Source organism: Gossypium raimondii, chromosome 10, assembly GCF_025698545.1.
Source record: "Gossypium raimondii isolate GPD5lz chromosome 10, ASM2569854v1, whole genome shotgun sequence".
NCBI lineage: Eukaryota > Viridiplantae > Streptophyta > Magnoliopsida > Malvales > Malvaceae > Gossypium > Gossypium raimondii.
The window spans coordinates 52361677-52372314 of NC_068574.1; the positions used below are offsets into that span (position 1 = coordinate 52361677).

The 10638-nt window shown below is 33.1% G+C and overlaps 2 protein-coding genes across 2 annotated transcripts; both read left to right on the forward strand.

Annotated features, from left to right (window-relative positions):
* Positions 1-3012: 3012 nt before the first annotated feature.
* On the forward strand, positions 3013-3534 carry LOC105775891 (putative lipid-binding protein AIR1). Its single transcript, XM_012598382.2, has one exon. It carries the CDS (start codon positions 3095-3097, stop codon positions 3497-3499), a length of 405 nt encoding a protein of 134 aa, XP_012453836.2. The 5' UTR covers positions 3013-3094; the 3' UTR covers positions 3500-3534.
* Positions 3535-7028: 3494 nt separating this feature from the next.
* Positions 7029-7553, forward strand: LOC105775887 (putative lipid-binding protein AIR1). The gene has a single exon (XM_012598379.2). It carries the CDS (start codon positions 7114-7116, stop codon positions 7516-7518), a length of 405 nt encoding a protein of 134 aa, XP_012453833.1. The 5' UTR covers positions 7029-7113; the 3' UTR covers positions 7519-7553.
* The last annotated feature ends 3085 nt before the right edge of the window (positions 7554-10638 follow it).

A 10638-nucleotide genomic window follows, 5' to 3' on the forward strand; every position in this document is an offset into this window, starting at 1 on the left:
TTCGATGACGAATTTTTCTTTAGGGTGTAGAATTGTAACGCCCCAAAATTTTAATTTTGGGTATTGTGAATGTGTGGCACAAACATCTGTCAACTTTAGTGGTTATGTGTTCTGGGAGTGTTTGGGAGATCCCAAGTTCAAGCCAGGACTTGGGAAAATTTTGGTATTTTTATGAATAAGCCCTATCTTTGGTCAGTAGGCTTTTAAGAGAAAGTTGGCAAATAATTAACAGAATGGGTTTGCTGGTCTGGTGGATAAGTGGAGTGTTGGTGTGAGGAAGGTCATGTGTTCGAATCTTTGGGACAGTAAAGGTTGTATTTTTGCTCCTAATTTCGACAAGAGTTTTGCTGAACTGGGTTTCTGAGTGGTGGATGTGTAGTGGGAAGTGAGTGAGCGATTTTAGGAGTGAATTAGGGGATTATGGGGGAGAATATCCAAAATCTTATCACTTTGTCCTTTTTCGAAAAAAAAGAGTCGTTTTTCTCTCTATCTTTCTGACATTTTCTCTCCCCCATCTCTACCGAATTTTTTTCTTCATTGATTCTTACTCGATTATCTTTTCTTTCCTCTACTGCCGAAATTCCCTTGTTCCCCTAAACCATTCTTTCCTCTTGATTTCATAGTGTTAAGCATCACTTGTGCAAATTCAGTAAGTTGTTGGGTATCATTTTAAGAGATTATTTTGTGTTCAATAGTCTAATTCCAAGGTGTTGGCAGTAGAATTTCGCGAGGATTAAGGCTCTCCTCGTGATTTTCGTAAACGTACCGATTTAAAGTTTTTGCGGTAAGTGTTCATCGTTTTATGGGTAAGTATTTTGGTTTCGGCATTTTGATTAATCACGAGGTAGGATTGATTATGGTGTTATTTGTTCAATTATAGGCTTTAGGGTGCTCGGGGACTGTTTTAGCTTCAAACAAAACCAGGTGTTTACCCAAAACACAAAAATAAGGGATTCAGCGAAAAGCCGAAATTGCTTGCTATTTGGACAGCAATAGTAGGCTAAATTTGAAAAATCACCATAAATTGTGAAAATCGAATTAGAGGATGAAAAAATGTGGGATTAAAGATATTTGAGTCTAGTTTATTATAGAAGAAACAAAGTAAGCAAAATAATATCATATTATGAGATATTTGAATTTTAGTGAGACAGGATCAGAATGATTTTGGAATCTCCTGTCCTGACTTTTGCAAATTATTAAAATTGTATAATAATTATGGGTTAGAATTTATATATTTAAAATTAGTTTACTTTCAAGAGAAAAAAACGGGAACATCATCCGAATTCTGTACGAGAAGATAATTAATTTTTAGTACAGAAAGGTCGAAACTGTCAGACAGCAGAATAGGGGAAACTTTAAAGATTAAACTATACTTATTGGCTAAACCAATAATTTTGAAAATTTTATGGTAAGAAGATATGTGAGTCGGTTTCAGGAAAAATTTACGGATCTTATTTCGGAATTCTATAGCTTAAGATACAAATAATTTAGAAACAGTGACTCAAGTAGACAGCTTTGAAGAATCATATATGTAAATAGTGGTAACACATATGAATAATTAACTAGCACGGGTTACATTAAAATGGACCACGAGGCCAAGGCCAATTTGGGCCATGTGGGCCACACGGGTGTGTGGGCCTACACGGGCGAACATCATGGGTTTGTAGGCCCATTTTCATTGTTTGACTGATAAGGTTGCATGGGTCGCCCAAGTTGACTGTGAACCTAATGTAGGGTCGGTAAGTTTACCTAGACCCCTAATTGACTGAAATGACTGTATGAATGATATAATTAAGCTTGATGATGTCCCACTGACATCACATCTGAGGCTAGACTTCTCTTATATTATTTTACTCTAAAATATTTTAAAACATTGCTTTTTTACGTTATGTGTTTTTAGTAATTTATATTTATTTTATTATTTTTACAATAATTAAAATTTATGCAACTCTTAGATAAGACTTTGCCTATGACAACTCTAATCATAAAATATTTTAATTATATTTTATCTAATCTCGTGTGATCCTACTTCTCTATTTCCAAAAATTTAATATATTTTTCAGAGTAAATATTTAAATTGGTAAATTCCATATCATTCAAATTTTTAATACCGTAATCAAGGACTCATTTGAAATAAGCTTTTCCATAGTGGCGTTGCTCGATATGCCTAGCACAGGAATATAGCTGATGGGGGAGGCGGATTAACTTAGCTAGATACTGGGAGGGTCTAGTTAATGCCACCAAATCATAGGTTAATAATTGTATAGACAGAACAATTGAATGAGAGATAATTGATTAACTGAATTAGGCAAATTAGAGTTCCAAGATCTTTCAAAATCGAGTGAGAAACTTAGTAATTTTCTTTTTTTTATGTAGTTTAATAAAATCTCTTTAATTCCTTTAGTTTAACTTCAGTAGTAATTAGAATTTTTTTTCTTGATCCAGATTAGATAAAATTGGATAATTGGTATTTAGCAACTTAAAATTAAATTTGGTCCTCATAGGAACGGCATCATCTTATCACTGTATTACTTGATCAGTACGTGCACTTACATAAAGTTTCCCACATAAAACCAGAAAAGAAATTAACTAGTAATGGAGTGACTACCAATATAGTTTACCACACCATTAGTCCTGTTGAGCAGCTCATAGATTTTAACATATATATATATATATATATATATATATATATATATATATATATTTATGACAGAAACCTTAATTAGGCCATGCATGTCTGCAAATATAATATATATACATATATATACATACACTAACAACGTTGTACTCATGTTACTAATTAAATCGCTTAAAGATGCCTTGTGATAAAGATATCATCCATCATAGACCTGGGAGAATTTTATATATATATATATATAGTTGCCAGCCAAACAGATACTCCAAGATCCAAGATTCTCCAACTAATCAGACTTCGTGCCTCCCATTTTCTAGTTCTAAAAAAGCTTCAAAGTTCATACATTCCAGCTATAAAAACCCTTTGCTCCCTTCGCCACCTTCATCGGCAGTTCCAGCTTAATTTCTCACAACAAAAAACTCATTTCATCAATCACTTCAAATCATTTTCTTTTGGGAAATGGCTTCTAATGTTAAAGCATCAACTGCTCTTGTTCTTTCTCTTAACCTTCTTTTCTTTGCTTTTGTAAGCTCTCACAACGTGGAAAACCCCGTTTTTATTCATCCCGGAGATGTGTACCATAATGGCAGAATCACTAATGGTCATCCCGGTACATGCAATCCCCTAAATCTCGGTGTATGCCTTGGCCTGTTGGATTTGGTGGGTGTTAGTGTCGGAAACGTACCTACAGAACCATGTTGCAGCGTGATTCAAGGATTGGTCGATCTTGAAGCTGCAGTTTGCCTTTGCACTGCTGTCAGAGCCAATGTGTTGGGCATTCCCATCCACCTTCCTATTTCATTGAGCCTCTTACTCAATAAATGTGGAAGAGAAGTAGCTACGGAATACATTTGCAGCCCTTAAATAGCCTTCTTCCCACATTCTTTGCTTTAATTGTGTCTTGAAGTTTCCGTTTTCTATTTGTTCCATTTTTATGTTTCCTTTCTGATTAAGTCTTTGTATTGTTGCTCATGAGTTGAGGACGGCTTTCAACCTTCCCTTTCATTTTATTCTAAACAAAATGAGAATATTATTTGAACAAAAATCCTATTTTATCATAATGAGTTGGAAGGGGTGTTTTAGGGGAAAAATCATAATTAATATTTTCAACATTATTTTTAATGTTATATGACTACCAAGTGGATTTTTTATTTCAAGGTGTCAAACCAGTGAATTTAATAGAAGAATTTTAACAGCTGTGACTGTTGGACTTGAATTTCTATATTCATAAAATACAGAGATTAGATTCCTCAAAATACAAGTAGGAGACTAACCTCCTAATGCACAAGCGTACATATACTTAGAGCATATTTTAACCTCCCAATCAATTAATCAATCCAACGCGAAGCGTGGAAACCATACCAGTTAGTGTAAAAATATTGATCGCGTATTTTTATATTTCAATTTCTTTCCTAAATACTCAGATATACAAATTTTACTTGAAACTCTATTCTAATGTGCAATGTTATACATAAACTTTGATTTTGTGTAATTTGGTTTCATCCAATTTTTATAAATCTCTAACACCATTAGCAATGCAACACCATTTTATATGTATATGTTGCATCCACAAATATTTATATTTATATTTATGTGATGTAAAATAAAATAAATCGATGTATTTATTTCTTTAAATACATATAGTTGAATTAAAATCAAAGTTTCAACTACACATTTGAACCGCGATTAAATTTTCGTGCGCATAATTTCACCAAATTAAAGTCGGTGTATCAAAGTTCACATTCAATCAAATTTCATGTACAATTTTGAGTTTTATCCCTTTATTTAGAGACCAGCTACATTACTTATTTCAAGTGTTTTACTGAGTTGGTGTGTAATGTGGGTTCCTATTTAAGCCATCAATTAAAGAAAGAAAAATGCATGTGTTGAGCCGAGGGACAGAAAACATAAAAAATGGTAAATGCAGTTGTAGCCGTCTAGGTAAGTTTCTCGTTTTTTTTTCTTTTTCCACCTAACTATTAAAACTTAAAAAATGGTCATTCAACTGTTAGACTTCTCCTTTTATGGTCACCAGCCATTAAATGGCTAATGGGAAGATGATGTAGCGGATTATAGAATTGACATAAAAGAAACTTTAAACCTCAACCTTTATACACCGTGCCAAATTAGTGTTGATTCTAAAAAATTAACCCTCAATGTTTTCACATTGTGGAATTTGGTCTTCTTCTTCTTTTTCAAACTTTCAATTCTTTGTGACCCTTTCACTAAAAAGCTAAAAAAGAATATAAATCCATCAACTAAATTTGATCGGAGATACAACAAAAACACTCGAAAATCAAAGATGATAATTTTTCATCTTTTCTTTCTCTCAAAATTAGCCCTCAATGTCACAAATAAAAGTAAAATTGCGAGAGAGAGAGAGAGAGAGAGCTAGAGACCTAATTACACAACGTTTACATGTTGAAGGTAAAGATTTTTGGGATCAAGACTATATTGACACAATGTAGAAATGTTCAGGGTTAAAGTTGCTATTACGCCAACTGTAAAAGATGTCAAGTTATCTTTTCGTTAATAATTTAACAGCTGGTGACCAGAAAAGAAAATTTCGAATAATTGGGTGACCAGAAAAGAAAATCTCGAATAGTTGGGTGATCATTTTGTAACTTTGCGTTGTTGGGTGACCATGACAACTCTCATATTTAGAGTTATTTTAGTATAGTTTTTTTATAGAATTTTAGGGGGTAAGTTGAGCATTTAGGTTAAATTTTAGTACATTTTATAGTTTTTCAGATTAATTATATTTTATTTGAGTTTTATCATTTTTAGAGTTAGTTTGGATTCGTGTGCTATCTTCCTCTCTATATTGTAAGTTTCGGATGAAGAACGGGGGCCTTGGAGCACGGGGTAAAATATAGTGAAGAGAAATCATCTGCTCCACCAAACTTGATTCAGTGTGGTGGAGCACAATCTTCAATTAAGAATTCCAGATAGCAAGCAGCCCACTCCACTGCGAATTCTACGTCTAGTGGAGCCAAGCGATTAATACCCTAAAAATAGAGGGTGACGTGATTAAGCGGAATAGGAGAGGAAAATGAGTGAAAAAAAAAAGAACTTGGAGGCCAAGGAACAATTCTCTTACACTAAGGGGAGCTTCAACCTTGCAAAGACGAGAAGAAAAAGAGATCTGGAGCGCTTGGCTTTAGTTCGACGATTATTTTTATCTCTAGATTATTTTATTTTTACTTTTTTTTCAAAGCAAGTTTGTTTTGAGTTTCTTCTTGTGATGTTTTCTCAACGCAACAAGAAATAAAATCTATTTTCTTGGAATGATGATGAATCATATTTTTTAGTTAATTAAATATTTTCTCTTCAACTGTTTCAATCTCTGTTAATTATTTATTCAGCTTTATGCTTATTTACTCTGTTTGTCCGGCCACCAAGTCGTATTAATTTGGTGGTCTTGATTTGTCGTAGAAGAGAAAAATTAAGGTTTAGGTCTAGACTAAATAGATTAGGATTAACTATAGTAGCGCTGACGAATGAGTTAATTTACAGCTAGGATAGGAATATACCTGATGCGCAAATCAACCCAATAAGCTTTTCCGTAGTGGCGTTGCTCGACTTGCCTAGCACAAGAATATAGCTGGTGGGGGAGGGGGATTAACTTAGCTAGATATTGGGAGGGTCTAGTTAATGCCACAGAATCATAGGTTAATAATTGTATAGACTGAACAATTGAATGAGAGATAATTGATTAACATAATTAGGTAAATTAGAGTTCCAAGATCTTTCAAAATCGATTGAGAAACTTAGTAATTTTCATTTTTTTTTTATGTAGTTTAATAAAATCTCTTTAATTCCTTTAGCTTAACTTCAGTAGTAATTAGAATTTCTTTTTTTGATCCAGATTGGAAAAATTTGGATAATTGATATTTAGCAGCTTAAAATTAAATTTGGCCCTCATAGGAAGGGCATCATCTTATCACTGTATTACTTGATCAATACGTGCACTTACATAATAAAGTTTCCCACATAAAACCAGAAAAGAAATTAACTAGTAATGGAGTGGCTACCTATATAGTTTACCACACCATTAGTCCTGTTGAGCAGCTCAAAGATTTTAACATATATATATATATATATATATATATATATTTATGACAGAAACCTTAATTAGGCCATGCATGTCTGCAAATATAATATATATATACATATACTAACAACGTTGTACTCATGTTACTAATTAAATCGATTAAAGATGCCTTGTGATAAAAAATTCATCCATCATAGACGTGGGAGAATTTTGCCAGCCAAACAGATACTCCAAGATCCAAGATTCTCCAACTAATCAGACTTCGTGCCTCCCATTTTCTAGTTCTAAAAAAGCTTCAAAGTTCATACATTCCAGCTATAAAAACCCTTTGCTCCCTTCGCCACCTTCATCGGCAGTTCCAGCTTAATTTCTCACAACAAAAAACTCATTTCATCAATCACTTCAAATCATTTTCTTTTGGGAAATGGCTTCTAATGTTAAAGCATCAACTGCTCTTGTTCTTTCTCTTAACCTTCTTTTCTTTGCTTTTGTAAGCTCTCACAACGTGGAAAACCCCGTTTTTATTCATCCCGGAGATGTGTACCATAATGGCAGAATCACTCATGGTCATCCCGGTACATGCAATCCCCTAAATCTCGGTGTATGCCTTGGCCTGTTGGATTTGGTGGGTGTTAGTGTCGGAAACGTACCTACAGAACCATGTTGCAGCGTGATTCAAGGATTGGTCGATCTTGAAGCTGCAGTTTGCCTTTGCACTGCTGTCAGAGCCAATGTGTTGGGCATTCCCATCCACCTTCCTATTTCATTGAGCCTCTTACTCAATAAATGTGGAAGAGAAGTAGCTACGGAATACATTTGCAGCCCTTAAATAGCCTTCTTCCCACATTCTTTGCTTTAATTGTGTCTTGAAGTTTCCGTTTTCTATTTGTTCCATTTTTATGTTTCCTTTCTGATTAAGTCTTTGTATTGTTGCTCATGAGTTGAGGACGGCTTTCAACCTTCCCTTTCATTTTATTCTAAATAAAATGAGAATATTATTTGAACAAAAATCCTATTTTATCATAATGAGTTGGAAGGGTGTTTTAGGGGAAAAATCATAATTAATATTTTCAACATTATTTTTAATGTTATATGACTACCAAGTGGATTTTTATTTCAAGGTGTCAAACCAGTGAATTTAATAGAAGAATTTTAACATTGTGGACTGTTGGACTTGAATTTCTATATTCATAAAATACGAGATTAGATTCCTCAAAATACAAGTAGGAGACTAACCTCCTAATGCACGAAGCGTACATATACTTAGAGCATATTTTAACCTCCCAATCAATTAATCAATCCAACGCTAAGCGTGGAAACCATACCGATTAGTGTAAAAATATTGATCGCGTATTTTATATTTCAATTTCTTTCCTAAATACTCGGATATACAAATTTTACTTGAAACTCTATTCTAATGTGCAATGTTATACATAAACTTTGATTTTGTGTAATTTGGTTTCATCCAATTTTATAAATCTCTAACACCATTAGCAATGCAACACCATTTTATATGTATATGTTGCATCCACAAATATTTATATTTATATTTATGTGATGTAAAATAAAATAAATCGATGTATTTATTTCTTTAAATACATATAGTTGAATTAAAATCAAAGTTTCAACTACACATTTGAACCATGATTAAATTTTAAATGCATAATTTCACCAAATTAAAGTCGGTGTATCAAAGTTCACATTCAATCAAATTTCATGTACAATTTTGAGTTTTATCCCTTTATTTAGAGACCAGCTACATTACTTATTTCAAGTGTTTTCTTGAGTTGGTGTGTAATGTGGGTTCCTATTTAAGCCATCAATTAAAGAAAGAAAAATGCATGTGTTGAGCCGAGGGACGAAAACATAAAAATGGTAAATGCGATTGTAGCCGTCTAGGTAAGTTTCTCGTTTTTTTCTTTTTCCACCTAACTATTAAAACTTAAAAATGGTCATTCAACTGTTAGACTTCTCTTTTATGGTCACCACCATTAAATGGCTAATGGGAAGATGATGTAGCGGATTATAGAATTGACATAAAAGAAACTTTAAACCTCAACCTTTATACACCGTGCCAAATTAGTGTTGATTCTAAAAATTAACCTCAATGTTTTCACATTGTGTAATTTGGTCTTCTTCTTCTTTTTCAAACTTTCAATTCTTTATGACCCCTTCACTAAAAAGCTAAAAAAGAATATAAATCCATCAACTAAATTTGATCGGAGATACAACAAAAACACTCGAAAATCAAAGATGATAATTTTTCATCTTTTCTTTCTCTCAAAATTAGCCCTCAATGTCACAAATAAAAGTAAAATTGCGAGAGAGAGAGAGAGAGAGAGAGCTAGAGACCTAATTACACAACGTTTACATGTTGAAGGTAAAGATTTTTGGGATCAAGACTATATTGACACAATGTAGAAATGTTCAGGGTTAAAGTTGCTATTATGCCAACTGTAAAAGATGCCAAGTTATCTTTTTGTTAGTAATTTAACAGCTGGTGACCAGAAAAGAAAAATTTGAATAATTGGGTGACCAGAAAAGAAAATCATGAATAGTTTGGTGATCATTTTGTAACTTTGCGTAGTTGGGTGACCATAATAACTCTCATATTTAGAGTTATTTTAGTATAGTTTTTTTTATAGAATTTTAGGGGGTAAATTGAGCATTTTGGTTAAATTTTAGTATATTTTATTTGAGTTTTATCATTTTCAGAGTTAGTTTGGATTCGTGTGCTATCTTCCTCTCTATATTGTAAGTTTTGGATGAAGAACGGGGGGCATGGAGCACAGGGTAAAAAATAGTGAAGAGAAATCATCTGCTCCACCAAACTTGATTCAGTGTGGTGGAGCACAATCTTCAATTAAGAATTTCAGATAGCAAGCAGCCCACTCCACTGCGAATTCTACGTCTGGTGGAGCCAAGCGATTAATACCCTAAAAATAGAGGGTGATGTGATTAAGCGGAATAGGAGAGGAAAATGGGTGAAAAAAAATAACTTGGAGGCCAAGGAACAATTCTCTTACACTAAGGGGAGCTTCAACCTTGCAAAGACGAGAAGAAAAAGAGATCTGGAGCGCTTGGCTTTAGTTCGACGATTTTTTTTATCTCTAGATTATTTTATTTTTACTTTTTTTTCAAAGCAAGTTTGTTTTGTGTTTCTTCTTGTGATGTTTTCCCAACGCAACAAGAACTAAAATCTATTTTCTTGGAATGATGATGAATCATATTTTTTAGATAATTAAATATTTTCTCTTCAACTGTTTCAATCTCTATTAATTATTTATTCAGCTTTATGCTTATTTACTCTGTTTGTCTGGCCACCAAGTCGTATTAATTTGGTGATCTTGATTTGTCGTAAAAGAGAAAAATTAAGGTTTATGTCTAGACTAAATAGATTAGGATTAACTTTAGTAGCGCTGACGAATGAGTTAATTTACAGCTAGGATAGGAATATACCTGATGCGCAAATCAACCCAATATGCTTTTCCATAGTGGCGTTGCTCGATTTGCCTAGCATAGGAATATAGCTGGTGGGGGAGGGGGATTAACTTAGCTAGATACTGGGAGGGTCTAGTTAATGCCACAGAATCATAGGTTAATAATTGTATAGACTGAACAATTGAATGAGAGATAATTGATTAACTTAATTAGGTAAATTAGAGTTCCAAGATCTTTCAAAATCGATTGAGAAACTTAGTAATTTTCATTTTTTATGTAGTTTAATAAAATCTCTTTAATTCCTTTAGTTTAACTTAAGTAGTTATTAGAATTTCTTTTCTTGATCCAGATTGGATAAAATTCGATAATTGATATTTAGCAGCTTAAAATTAAATTTGGTCCTCATAGGAAGGGCATCATCTTATCACTGTATTACTTGATTAATACGTGCACTTACATAATAAAGTTTCCCACATAAAACCAGAAAAGAAATTAACTAGTAATGGAG